The 13,033-nt window shown below is 61.5% G+C and overlaps 2 protein-coding genes across 3 annotated transcripts in view; both read left to right on the forward strand.

Annotated features, from left to right (window-relative positions):
- PODXL2 (podocalyxin like 2) overlaps positions 1 to 4,020 on the forward strand; it is a 34,844-nt gene extending 30,824 nt beyond the window's left edge. Inside the window, exons 6-8 of the mRNA XM_045812475.2 lie at positions 554 to 615; positions 2,823 to 3,002; positions 3,492 to 4,020. Coding sequence (XP_045668431.2) covers positions 554 to 615; positions 2,823 to 3,002; positions 3,492 to 3,704 — 455 coding nt within the window. The 3' untranslated portion in view covers positions 3,705 to 4,020. The remainder of the gene's footprint in view (positions 1 to 553; positions 616 to 2,822; positions 3,003 to 3,491) is intronic.
- Positions 4,021 to 4,143: 123 nt separating this feature from the next.
- On the forward strand, positions 4,144 to 12,096 carry ABTB1 (ankyrin repeat and BTB domain containing 1). Of its 2 annotated transcripts, XM_045812419.2 has the most exons (13): positions 4,144 to 4,296; positions 5,577 to 5,639; positions 5,732 to 5,787; positions 6,905 to 7,049; positions 7,202 to 7,361; positions 7,453 to 7,498; positions 7,845 to 7,961; positions 8,048 to 8,166; positions 8,746 to 8,844; positions 8,952 to 9,119; positions 9,299 to 9,331; positions 11,204 to 11,404; positions 11,478 to 12,096. In XM_045812419.2, exons 1-13 carry the CDS (start codon positions 4,241 to 4,243, stop codon positions 11,682 to 11,684), a joined length of 1,470 nt encoding a protein of 489 aa, XP_045668375.1. In that variant the 5' UTR covers positions 4,144 to 4,240; the 3' UTR covers positions 11,685 to 12,096. The 2 variants fall into 2 exon arrangements, with proteins under 2 accessions (XP_045668375.1, XP_045668376.1); XM_045812420.2 differs by lacking the exon at positions 9,299 to 9,331 and having other exon boundaries at positions 4,145 to 4,296.
- Positions 12,097 to 13,033: the final 937 nt, after the last annotated feature.

The raw sequence follows: 13,033 nt of genomic DNA on the forward strand, positions 1-13,033 counted from the left end.
AAGGGAGGGCCCAGGGAGGCAGCGTTAAACCAGCACCGTTTCCTGAGGGCCACAGGAGGTCTGCAGAACCACAGGAAAGCGCGCAGACAGGGCTTTGACCTTGGACCTCTGGGGTAGCAGGATGAGGTAGTGGTTGGGCCCCTAGTGTAGGGTTCAACTGGAGTTGAACTGGAGTTCTGGAGAAGAGGAGGAGGGTGTAAACGTCAGGACCAGGAGGGGAAGAGGTATGGTTTCAGCATCGAGGAGACAATGGGCACCACACACTGAGTGGTGGGCTGTGGAGGGGGGGCATGTTCAGAACACAGCAGTGTGGGGCTGTGGGAGTGACCTCCTGGTGTCCCAGCTGTCACGTGGCGGGCATTCACTCAATCCTTTGCAATGAGGCAGCCGGCGGAAAGCAAGCATAGGAGAGAGGGGGAACACACACACCATGGGGTCTGCGTGTGGTCAGGAGCTGGGAAGCAAGCCTCTGGAAGCTCAGGTCAGAGGCTGTCCCAGGGAGCAGGGGGCGCCCCAGTGGCCAAGGCTGTGCTGATGATGGTGTCTCCCCCAGGGGTGGTGCCCACTCAAGATGTCCTTTCCATGCTGGGTGACATCCGAAGGAATCTGGTGGAGGTAAGAAGGCAAGGGACCTACTCCCCCTCCCATTCCTTACAGCTCTGGGAGCAGGGCTGCCTTCCCTGAGGGTAAGAGAGAGCTGGCATGGTTGTGCAAAGGAGCAGAAGTCAGATTCTTGCTCTGCACAGCTCCTCCTTTCAGGCCTTCTAAGACACAGCTCCCGTGGGGGAGAGAGCACAAATGCGAAGGAATGTGTGTGCACCACCGCACAGTTCACGAAAGGGCCCGGAGGGGGTGGTGGTCAGGACAGGACTCAGAGGGAAGGGAACCTCCGACGGGGATCTGGACTGGTAAGTGGGAGGTAGGAATTGCCCTAGGAATTGGGCAGAGGCCTGGTGGGGTGGGAGAGCATGATGCAGTTTCAGAAACCACAAGAGAAAGCATGACAGGCACGGGTGTGCTTCGGAAGCCATCAACCAGACACCGTCTGGTGGGAGAGGGTGCAGGCTCAGGAGACGGCCCTGCCCTCTTGAGGGGCACCCCTGACCCAGTGCAGCTGGCCAGCTGCATGGTCAGTCCTGGAGACATGGGCTGAAGAGCAGGCTGGCCAACCTGTCCTCCTGCACCACCAGCCACCCCTGTGTAGGGCTGAGCAGAGCCGGGGCCTATGGGAGGGGCAGGCCCCCCCTTGGTCCTCCTCCTTGGTCCTCCTGCTCCTTGTTCTACTTTCTCTGCAGGGGAGGACCTTGGGTTCCTCACTTCCTTTCTTCAGGACAGCCACCATGCCAGCTCCTCACTGGGAAACCCAGTGACCTGGCATCAGTCCTCTCCCTTCTCCAAGGCTCTGCAGTATTTCACAGCTGGGAAGGACGGGCTGTGCATGACCGTGTGCCCCACCTCCTTATCTATCATATGCAAGGCGGAAAGGTGGTTGTGCTGGTTTTTTTGATAAGCACATCAAATGCTTACTAAGTGCCAGACTGCGCTGGGTTCTGTCACTCAGCCCTCAGCACCAGCCCAGGCCTCGTGAGGATTAAATAAGGTACCCCATTGAGTACCACTGGTGCCCTATTTAAGAGGACAGCTGTAGCCCAGAGAAGGGAAGTGACTCGCCCGAGAATGCATAGCCAGGGAGCAACAGAGCCAGGTTTGGACCAGGCCTGAATGATTGAAGAGCCCAGGCCTTTAAGCACAATGCTGGCCTTACTACCTGGATGGTTACCAAGGGCCTTTCCAGTTGTGAAATTCTGGGTTTGTGAATACGGGTCGGGGGGGTGGACAGGTGGAACCTTGGGCTGGCCTTCATCTCTTTTTTCCCCACAGAAAGTTCCTGCCTCTCCTGCCCCCTGGGTGTTCTAGCTTTGCTAGACACTATTCAGACTGACCTGGTCTGGCAAATTTAGCAATTTCATTGGCGGGTGAACCTAGCAAGAGAACTGATCTTTGATAACTAAGAAGTCAATAGAGAAAAGTACTGGAAGTAGGATGTTCATAGACACCCAGGAAGAGACGAAACCCGGCCTCAAATAGGGGACTTCAAGGCAGAAAAGGAGGCTCCCAGATCTCTGCACTGGGAGCTAGTGGACAGCACGCTCACCCTGGCACCTGTCATCCGATGAGGATAGCATCTCCCCTTCCCTGCCCTCTGCTTGAGATGCTGATTTGTGGAGAGAATACCTGCCTGGCCCAGTATGGGCACAGCAGTCTCTAGGCCTGAGACCTGCCCACCCAAGACAACTTGCAGTGTGGCAGGGGTACCGGCCAGCCAAATGCCATTGGTGACTACCCACCCTTAGTGGGAAAAGGGAGGAAGCTGGGAGGCTGGTGGTGGCCCAGGATGTGGGCTGTCCCCAGCATCCCAAACTGCACTGTCTGTAGCCCATAATGGTCAGAATGATGCCAGAACACCTGCACACCCAAGGTGGAGGCTGGGTTTCAGGGACCTGAATCAGGGCAGCCAGACTTCTGCCCCAGCAGGGACCAGGTCAGGGCAGAGCAACAGTGGGGATGTGAGGGGAGATTGGGAATGGAGGCATGGGATCGAGAGGCTTGGGGCTGCCCTCAGGTGAATGGATGTAGATTGGGCAGAGACAGGGATAGAGCCCCAGATGAGCACAGGTCCAGGCCTCTAAGAGAGCAGAGTCGGGAGTATGCCAGCTCTTCTCAAAGCCTGTCCCCTGTCCCCGAGCCCCAACCCCACAGCCCCCTGGGGAGCCCTGACACCCAGGACCTCAGCTGAGGAAACTGGCCCCTCCCACCCCCAGATTGGCATCCAGAACTACTCCACTACAAGCAGCTGCCAGGCACGGGCCAGCCAGGTACGCAGCGACTATGGGACGCTCTTTGTGGTGCTGGTGGTCATCGGTGCCATCTGTGTCATCATCATCGTGCTGGGCCTGCTTTATAACTGCTGGCAGCGCCGGCTGCCCAAGCTCAAACACGTGGTGAGCATGGGGCACGTCCCCAGGAGGGCTTGGGCTGGGGGTGGTGCCTGTGGAGGAGAGAGTACCCAGCAGGTTCAGTTATCTGAGACTCAACTGTCCTCACTGCAGGTGGGGTGGCAGTCTTTGCCCTGGGATGGGGGTGTGCGCCTGAAGCTGCCTGTCCAGAGCCTAGCCCCCAGTTTGTCTCTCCGGTCTGCAGGGTGCCAGCCCCGTCATGGGTGCTGGAGGTGCAGCGGGGTTCTGCGGGGAGAGATCAGATGTCAGGGAGGCCACCGGTTGTTTAGTGCAGAGGATCACCAGGAGTTTAGTTGTGGGAACAGAACAGAAGGGAATGGGCAGCTGTCGAGGGTCCGCTGGGGGTTCTCAGTGTAGGGTTTCACAGACCAGGGACGGAACAGTGAATGGTTCCAGGCCGCGTGCCCGGCGCTGTTCGGGTGGGTAGGGGCTTGGGCCGGGGCGCTCTTCCAGCGGCCCTCTCCCACCGCCCAGTCACATGGCGAGGAGCTGCGCTTCGTAGAGAACGGCTGCCACGACAACCCCACGCTGGACGTGGCCAGCGACAGCCAGTCGGAGATGCAGGAGAAGCAGCCCAGCCTGAACGGCGGCGGGGCCGTCAACGGCCCGGGGGGCTGGAGCGCGCTCATGGGGGGCAAGCGGGACCCCGAGGAGTCGGACGTGTTCGAGGAGGACACGCACCTGTGAGGGCGCCCGCCCGCCGGTAGCTCTGGCCCGCTGTGACCCCACGGCCGTGCCCTCGCCCCGTTGGGGCAGCGCACGGACGAGCCGGGCGGACCCGGAGCGGACAGCCGCGCCTCCCCTCCCCTCCCGGCCGCTCTCCCGCAGCCCGGCCCTCGGTGCGGGGTCCTCCCGCTTCCCACCGACTCACGGAACAGTCTCGGCACAACCCTCCCCATTCCCACCTGACGCCCCGAGGGGCCGGTCCCGGAACGGCCCCGCTTCCCCGGCCGCGCCCCGGGACCTCCATTAAAGCCGCCCGGAGACCACGCCGGGCCCAGCCGGTTTGCCTGCCGGACTCGTTCTTGCTCCGGGGCGGGGCGGGGGCGGGGCGGGGGCGGGCACGCAGGGGGCGGGGCGGCGCGGCCCGGGTCGGTCCTCCGGGCGCCAGGCGCCGCTGCGGAGCGGGGCGGGGCGCGTCTGTTTACATCCGGCCGGGGCGCGCCGCCGCCGCCGCCGCTGCCGCCTGAGGTCGTTCGGCCTGGGTCCGAGCTGCCCGCACCATGGACACCAGCGACCTCTTCGCCAGCTGCAGAAAGGGGGATGTGGGCAGAGTGCGGTGAGGACCCCGCAGCCCCGGGAGGGTGCGGGGTGGGAGGGGCGCCCTCCAGGCGCCGCCGGCCCCGGCGCGTGCAGTGGACAGGCTCGGGACAGGCGCGCGCCTCGGCGCCGCTGCAGCCCTGGCGCCGGACCCACCACAGACCGCCCCCCAAGAGCGCCTGGACGCCCAAGCAGGGGGCTGAGGCAGCTTTCCGAACCGGGGTGCGCCAGGACGGAGTGCTGGGGGTGTTTTACTCCCTGGGATCCCGGAGGGCTTCCCGGAGGAGAGGACTGCTACGCGGAGCCGCGGAGAAGTGGGCGGAGAGGAGAGGATGGTTGCCCGCTGAGCGCTCAGGACCGGGAGGTCAGACCCCGGGGCGGGCCTAGGACTCCAAACGTGGCTCATCGCGCTGATGCGCTCCGAACTGGGAACGCCTAGGACCCAGAATCAATCTCTGATCCCCGGGGATTCGGAAACTCCTAAATGCAGTTAAAGCGAATCTGGTGCTGCAGTCGCCATAAAGTAGGGAGTGACGGGGTGCCTATTTGGGATGTGGGGCACCTCACTTCGTGGGCCCTTCCTTCTCTGTTCCCTGTATCTGACCCACCACTAGCTCCCTTGGGCTGGTTCCAGGTTTCCTGACTCCCACAGCGTCCCTGGTCCCTCCCTAGCATCAGGTGTCACCTAGGAGTTAGCTGATAACCCCTGAATGCAGCTCAAGAGCACTCTTGGTCCACCTTGGAGGTCCCCCCCAGGCTTCCTGCTCTCAGTGATGGCTTCGTCACCATCCATGATGACCCCCGCACACACAGGGCCCACATGCCATCAGCTACTATGTCTCCTGACTTCTGCTTTCTAGAATCTGTTCACTTCTCTTCACTCTTCCACACCACCAGGACACCTGCAGCAGCCATCTTCTTGGTTTCCCTACCTTCAGTCTCCCCTATCCAGTCTGCTGGCCCAAGCAGCCAGAGCGCTCTCGCAGAACAGATGCCCATCACCGCCTTCTCTCTCCCAGATGCCTCCAGGCCAGAGCCAGTCTTGGCCTCCTCCGCTCTGGGGTCCTGCTTCTGAGGCTCATTGTTTGCCTTATGAGTTCCCATCTCTACACCCTGTCTACCTATGTTGGTCCCTTTGTTTCAAATGCCTTTCCTGCTGTGGTCTGCCTGTCATCTGCCCTCACCTTGGGGAGACTTCCCTCAGCCAAAAGGGATGTTTTCTCTCTCCCCATTCCCTGGGTCTGCTCTCACAGACCATGAACCAGTCCTGACTCAGGCTCTGACCTCCTCCCCGCCTAGGTACCTGCTGGAGCAACGGGACGTGGAGGTGAATGTGCGGGACAAGTGGGACAGCACCCCCTTGTGAGTGCCAGGTGGGTGGGTGGGCATGGCAGGTGCGGGGTGGGGGTTTTCAGTCCTGGTAACTGCCTCCTGTACTCCTTTCCCTCCCTCAGGTACTATGCTTGCCTCTGCGGGCACGAGGAGCTAGTACTCTATCTTCTGGCCAATGGTGAGAGAAGGGGCTGGGACTGTGTTTGTGTGCGTGTGGTTTGCATTTGCAGACACCCTCAAGTCCTGCCTTCCAATCAGTCCTACACACACCCAATCATCAAGCCCTGTCGGTTCTACTTGCGGAACCTATTTGTGCCTTGTCCACTTCCCCATCTCTGCTGCCACTGCCCAGCCCAACTACAACATCTCTCCCTGGCCCCAAAGCCAGCCTCCTCTGGTCTCCTGGCTGCCGCTTTTGCCCCACCTACAGTCTGTTCTCCATAATGCAGCCTGGTGGGTCTCCCAAGTCTGATAGGCTTAAAGTTCTCCAAAGACTTCCCGTCGCATTTAGCATAAAACTAGAATGCCTTGCCAGTCTTTGCGCTTCTAAGTGATCTGCTCTTCCCCTTCTGGCCTCACCTCCTTTGGCTCCCCCATGTGCTCATTCTTCCAGCCACACTGGCCTCTCTGGTGCTTCAGCACTCCAAGTTCACTTCTACCTCAGGGCCTTTGCACTTGCTCTTCTTTCTGTTTTGCCTGCCCTTTCTCAGATCTTTGCATGGCCGACTTCCTCATTCCATTCAGGTCTCTGCACATTGTTATGGACACAGTGACCTTCCATGGCAGCCACAACTACTGTTGCCTTTTGTCTTGCTTTCTTTTTCCTCGTGGCACCTGACATTTGTTAACCTGTTTATTGGTTATGAATTCTCGTCTCTACACCCTGTCTACCTACGTTGGTCCCTCTGCGTCAAACGCCTTTCCTGCTGTGCTCTGCCCGTCGTCTGCCCGCACCGAGGGGAGACTTCCCTCGGCCGCTAGAGCAGCAGTTTGGTCACGATAGAGATTTGTCTGTTTACGGCTGCGTCTCCAGTGCATAGACCAGGGCGGTCTCTGGCCTGCTCTGTTTGTAGTCTGTGGCATACCCAGATGTGCCTGTGTGTGTTGGCCCTGTCAGAGAAGGTGCTAGTGCCAGAGTGGGCCCAGGGTAGTTTGGAAGGGGCTCCAAATTCCAGGGCTGGGCCCTACATTTGGGAAGGTTGCAGGGGGAGAGATGAGGATTTCCCCCAGAGCCTACCCCAGCCACAGTGTGCGTGTTCCTGACCCTGCTGACTGGCGAGCCCTGCTACCCCCAGGAGCACGCTGTGAGGCCAACACGTTTGATGGGGAACGCTGCCTTTATGGGGCACTGAGCGACCCCATCCGCCGGGCCTTGCGCGATTACAAGCAGGTGACAGCCTCCTGCAGGAGGCGGGACTACTACGACGACTTCCTGCAGCGGTGAGATGGGGTGCAGGGCTGGGTATGTGTGGAATAGGGCGGTGATGTGGGGCTGAGGGCTCCCCTGCAGGGTGGGGTGGGGGCCGTGGTGGTGAGACCGGGGGCAGGTGCATGCTGAACACGCCCCCACCCCCCTGCTTACCCCTCCCCAGGCTTCTGGAGCAGGGCATCCATAGCGATGTGGTCTTTGTGGTGCACGGGAAGCCCTTCCGGGCACACCGCTGTGTCCTGGGCGTGCGCAGTGCCTACTTTGCCGGCATGCTGGACACCAAATGGAAGGGCAAGAACATCGTGGTCCTGAGGCATCCACTGGTGTGTCCCCCCCAGGGGGGCAGAGGGACCGCAGGGGGCTTGTGCTGGGGGGCCACCTCTGACCTCTCCTCCTGGCTGTCTCTGCCTACAGATCAACCCTGTGGCCTTTGGGGCCCTGCTGCAGTACCTGTACACAGGTGAATCTCTGGGCCCAGGGTGGGCGGGGAGGGAGGGCGTTTCTGTCCAGCCTCAGACCCAGCTGTGGTCTTGGGCCCTCCTTCTACCTCCTGGTACTTACCCCTGCAGTGTGGGGCGGTTCCAGCTGCTTCCTGTGTGGGCTGGGAGACAATGAGCTGGTGTGTCTGCTCAGGAAGAGCTTGTCCCACCTGCAAACTGAGCCCTCTCTGGTCTGTCCTGAGGCCTGTAGAACTCAGGCGGTAGCTGCTGATGGGAAAACTAAGGCAGGAGATAGACCCAGGAGTCCCAGTGCTAGGGACGGCGGAGCGCTCCTCTCGGGCGCTGAACCTCCCATGCCGCACCCAGGCCGCCTGGACGTCGGTGTGGAACACGTTAGCGACTGCGAGCGCCTGGCCAAACAGTGCCAGCTGTGGGACCTGCTCAGCGACCTGGAGGCCAAGTGTGAGAAGGTGTCCGAGTTTGGTGCGTCCAGGTTTAGGGTCCAGGGCGTCGGGTGGGAACTGCCGGGGCCCACCTGGCTCCCTGAAGCTGTGCTCTCCCCTCCACAGTGGCATCCAAGCCAGGCACGTGTGTGAAGGTGCTGACTATTGAGCCGCCCCCAGCAGACCCCCGGCTTCGAGAGGATATGGCCCTGTTGGCCGACTGTGCCCTGCCCCCTGAACTCCGTGTAAGCACAGGGTGTCCTGGGATGGGCCCAGTGTGGACATAGCTGTGGTAGACAAGTCTTGCTGTCTTGTTCAACCCTTGTGTGACCTGGAGCCAGTCACTTCCTCTTTTCTTCTCTTTTCTTTTCTTTTCTTTTCTTTTCTTTTCTTTTCTTTTCTTTTCTTTTCCCTTCTCTCCTCTCCTCTCCTCTCCTCTCCTCTCCTCTCCTCTCCTCTCCTCTCCTCTTCTCAGATCTTATTTATTTGAGAGAGAGAATGAGCACAGGATCAGTGGGAGGGACCGAGAGAGAGGAAGCAGGCACCTCTGCTGAGCAGGGAGCCCCATGCAGGGCTTGCTCCCAGAACCTGAGGCCATGACCCAAGCCGAGGGTAGATGCTTAACCAGCTGAGCCACCAGGTGCCCCAGTCACTTCCGTTTTCTGAGCCCTCTTTACTTCTGTTGATGTTTGTGTCATACTCAAATCTTCAAACGGGGCAGCAGTCCACCCCTTGGGAATAGAGCTAGAACAGGCTTTAGGCTGGGACTGGCCCCTCTCCCTTGTCCCACCTGCTCTGAGGGTGTCTTTTCTCCCGTCCGCCAGGGTGATCTCGGGGAGCTGCCCTTCCCTTGCCCTGACGGCTTCAACAGCTGTCCTGATGTCTGCTTCCGGGTGGAAGGTTGCAGCTTTCTCTGCCACAAGGTGCCGTCCCTTCCCCCCCACGCCACCACCCCCTTGCCTTAAGTCCCTGGCCAGCTCTCTGGGCATGGGCCCTGGCCCTTGCCCTTCCTGAGCCCAGCCTCCCCCAGGCCTTCTTCTGCGGCCGCAGCGACTACTTCCGGGCCCTGCTGGACGACCACTTCCGAGAGAACGAGGAGCTCGAGGCCTCAGGGGGCCTCCCGGCCATCACCCTCCACGGCATCTCGCCCGACGTCTTCACACACGTGCTCTATTACATCTACAGCGACCACACAGAGGTGCGAGGCCCCGGCGGGCCGTGTGCGCTAGGCCGGGCGGGCATGGCAGTCGGGACAGGGCCACAGCCCGGGTCCCTGCGGGGCTTAAAGGGAGGGGCTAGGTCGTGCTTGGCTCCGTGAGGCTGGTTTTCTAGGAGGCTGGAGAGGAAGTGTGGGACACATCTGGATTTGTCTTTCAGGCAGAGGGGGCCTCCGCCGGTTCCAGAGCAGGGGTGAGTGGCAGGAGCCACATAGGAGCACATGCCACCTGGGGTCCCTGAGTTCTCCAGTGGGAGGGTGGGGAGGGAGAGTAACCTGAATTACCGCAACAGTGGGGAGCCCTGAGCCTCCTGCGTCTGGATAGCGGCCCACACCCAGGGTTCTGGATTTCTGTCCCCTGTTCTCTTATTGCCTCCCTGGGTCTTCGGCTGCCCCAGAGTATCCCTAACGTGTGGGCGACATGGGCAGCTGGAGCTCGTGCCGAAGGGGTGTGGTGTGTGTGTGTGTGTGTGTGTGGTCACTGTGATAAACGGACCCCCCCAGCAAATAGTGACTTAAAGGAGAGAAAAGTTTGTTTCTCCTTCATGTCTGAGGTACGTGCACCAGGGCAGGTGGCTTGCTGCGACCCAGGTTGTCCCCTCCATCTTGTCACCGTGACATGGCCTGGGGCAGGGCAAACCTCTGAGGACTAGGTGTAAGTGCCATGCGCCCAAGCATCTTTGTCCCGGCCGTTGAGCGCTGCCGTCACGCAGGGGCACCGTAGCCGCGGTGGAAGTGAGTGGGCGTGGCCGTGTTCCACTCACACTTCATTACGAAACACAGAGCGGGCTGGACCCGGTCCACAGCACCTGAGGTGTGTTCTCCTTTGCAGCTGGAGATCGGGGTGCAGGCTGACTCACATGTTAGGAGGAAGAGGAAGATGAAGCAAGCAGTTTCCTTAGTCATAGGCCAGGTGGAGGTCACATAACACCAGTTCTCCCGTGGCCCTGGAGAGAACTCACTTAGTGGCCCCACTTGCCAGCAGCGCAGGCTAGGACATGTGGCCTCTGGTCAGGAGGAGCGCACGGGGACAGGCTGGGCTGTGATGTTAGCCCCGTGCTCGCCTCACGTAGCCCCCCCATCCTAAGCCCACCAGCCTCTCCACTTGGGCACCCTCTCCGGCCTCCATTCCTCCCGCCTCCTCGACTTCATTCCTCCCGCGGCACAGCTCAGCTCTGTGGACCCTGCCACCCGGGGTCCACGTTGGCCCGCTCCCCCTACTCCCAAGGGAGCTTTGCCACTGAGGACAGCTACTGAGTGGCTGTAGCGTGGACTCGGGCTCCAAACCTGGTTTGACACCGGGCTGCTGTTCACAAGCTGTGTGCTGTTGCACCGCAGAGCTGGTTGCTCACCTGCTTTGTGCCTTAGTTTTCCCTTCGAGAGAGCAGGGGTGCTGACGGCTGTCCGAAGGTCTTGTGCAGATGGGTGTGTGTCACAGGCGAAGCGCCCGCCTGCTAAGCGGTGTGTGTGGCTTGGCTGTCCTAGCAGAGTCCTGCCCACCCTTCCTCCAGCCTGCTGCGTGTGCCCGTCGGAGTCTGGACATGAGCTGAGCAGCGCAGGGTCCTGGTGTGGGTGGGAGGGAGCACGTCAACACTTACTCCACCACCGTGGTGGGGGGCCCGTGCCTCAGTTTGGAGGAGCACCTTCTGTTTTCTGACCACCTTTTGAGGCAGGCATGGTTCACCTCCCAGAGAGGAGGAAACTGAGGCACACAGAGGTGAAGTGACTTGCCTAGGGTCCCACATCTAGAATTTCAGCACATGGGTCGGTGTGATTCTCAACTCAGCCTCTTTCCCCTGCGAAGGCCCTGCCTGAGGCCCGGGAAGCCGTCTCCTTGCACCTCTCTGGTCCCACGGTGTCTGCGGCAGTCTGGGCCCCCCGAGGCCCGGGAACCCGTCTCCTTGCGCCTCTCTGGTCCCACGGTGTCTGCGGCAGTCTGGCCCCTGAGGCACGGGTGGTTGCTCCCGCCCAGCTTGCAGCCTCCACCGCCTCCCTAATGGCGCCCCGCCTTGCCGCCTCCTTGGTGACCTCGGGCATACCCTCCCTCACCCCTTCTTTCACTGCAGCTTCCCCCCGAGGCGGCCTATGACGTGCTGAGCGTGGCCGACATGTACCTGTTGCCAGGCCTGAAGCGGCTGTGTGGCCGCAGCCTGGCCCAGCTGCTGGATGAGGACAGCGTGGTGGGTGTGTGGCGCGTGGCCAAGCTGTTCCGCTTGGCGCGCCTCGAGGACCAGTGCACTGAGTACATGGCCAAAGTCATCGAGAAGGTGGGCCCGTGGGGGCCGTGGCGGGCAGGCTGAGGGAGGGCGGCAGGCATATGCTGAGCTGGCCTGTCCACAGCTGGTGGAGCGGGAGGACTTCGTGGAGGCTGTGCGGGAGGAGGCGGCGGCCGTGGCTGCCCGGCAGGAGACAGACTCCATCCCGCTGGTGGACGACATCCGCTTCCACGTGGCTAGCACGGTGCAGACCTACAGCGCCATCGAGGAGGCACAGCAGCGGCTACGGGCACTTGAGGACCTGCTGGTGTCCATCGGCCTGGACTGCTGACTGTCAGCACGTGGCGTGTGTGGGCAGCTCTGTGTGTGTGTGTGTGTGCACACGCATGTGTGCAGCTCGTCTTTCTGTTCCTTGCTTCCTTGAGAACATCGTGGTGGGCTGAGGGGGGCTCCGTGGGGTACCCCTCCCCCCACATGCCTGGTGGCCCCAGGGGAGGGTCAGGATGAGCCCCCTTCCCCAACACAAGCCAGCTTCCAAGGCCCTGGGGCTGGGTACCACTCAGGGAAACCTGGGGTGGGGGTCTCTTAGGGCCTCCCTCCCCCGGACCCCTTCACACCCCCGTTGTCCTGGCCCTGGCTTGTTTGCTTCCAAGCCAGGTCAGCCAGCAGGCTTCTCTCAGGCGTAGAGTCGGCCCACAGGGAGCAGAAAAGTCTGTGTGTGGCAATAAAGCTTGAATGAACCATGGGAGCCTGAGCCTCTGTCTGGGGGCGGGGGTGGGCACAGGAGCAGGTGTTGAGGAGGGCCAGGGAGGAGGCTCTGGATTTGGAGCCCCTCATCCATGCTGGGAAGGCCTCGGTGCCCAGCAGGGGCTCCTGGGGGCTGGGGGGAGTGTCTGTGGGTCTGCGTAGGCAGCCCCTCTGTGCAGGGGCCCTGCGATCCCCCAGCTGGGCCCAGCCTCTGCAGTGGTGGGGCTCCCCTCAGGCACAGGTTTTGCCTTGGGCTCCTCTTGGTGAAGTCCGACCCACCCACCTGCCCTCAGTGGTCCTGGGGGAGGTTCAGTGGGAGGCCGGCTGAGCGACCACAGAGGCTCCTTCCCCCTCAGACCAGGCAAGGACTAGTTTCTGAGCCAGACCTATTTCTAGCACTCATCTGTTGAGTACCCCCTGTATGCCAGAGGCTGTTCCTCTGGCTGCATGTCTCACCACCAGCACCTGCAGTTTACAGCTCCGGGGACTGAGGCTGGGCTGTGGGCAGGGCCAGAGGGGAGAGGCCCGGGTTAGCCCTGCAGCAGCTTGCTCTGCCATTCCAGGAGGAGGGCCAGGGAGGAGGGGTGGAAGTGGAAGGGGTAGGAGGAGGCCCAGTGACCCCAGCTGGTCCCGGCCTGGCTCCCTCCACTCCTTAGCCCACTGGCCACTGGTTGTGGGGAGCCTCGTGCCAGGAGGGGCTGAGGACTGACCTCTGCTTTCCCTCAGCCTAGAGCCAGCCTCCTTCCTGGGGAGGCCCCCTGGCCTCTGCCACAGGGGCTGTGACATTATCAGGGATGTCAGAGGTGGCTTTCTCAGGATGCCTTGTAGGCTGTCCCTCACCCCAAACCCTTGGGTCCTGAGGCCCAGGCAGCAAGCACCCTGAGGCCTGCCCCCTTCTTCCCTGGAGACAGCATGGGTATCCTGGCCCTCCCT

The sequence above is a fragment of the Ursus americanus genome, chromosome 14 (assembly GCF_024610735.1).
Source record: "Ursus americanus isolate L20-20 chromosome 14, mUrsAme1.1.p, whole genome shotgun sequence".
Taxonomy (NCBI): Eukaryota; Metazoa; Chordata; class Mammalia; order Carnivora; family Ursidae; genus Ursus; species Ursus americanus.

Bases quoted from the DNA above. Each gene is read 5' to 3' on its own strand.
- ABTB1 (XM_045812419.2), top strand. From the start codon at position 4,241: ATGGACACCAGCGACCTCTTCGCCAGCTGCAGAAAGGGGGATGTGGGC. The intron at 7,362-7,452 runs GTGTGTCCCCCC...CTCTGCCTACAG, and splicing joins TGGTCCTGAGGCATCCACTG to ATCAACCCTGTGGCCTTTGG. The intron at 9,120-9,298 runs GTGCGAGGCCCC...TTTGTCTTTCAG, and splicing joins TCTACAGCGACCACACAGAG to GCAGAGGGGGCCTCCGCCGG.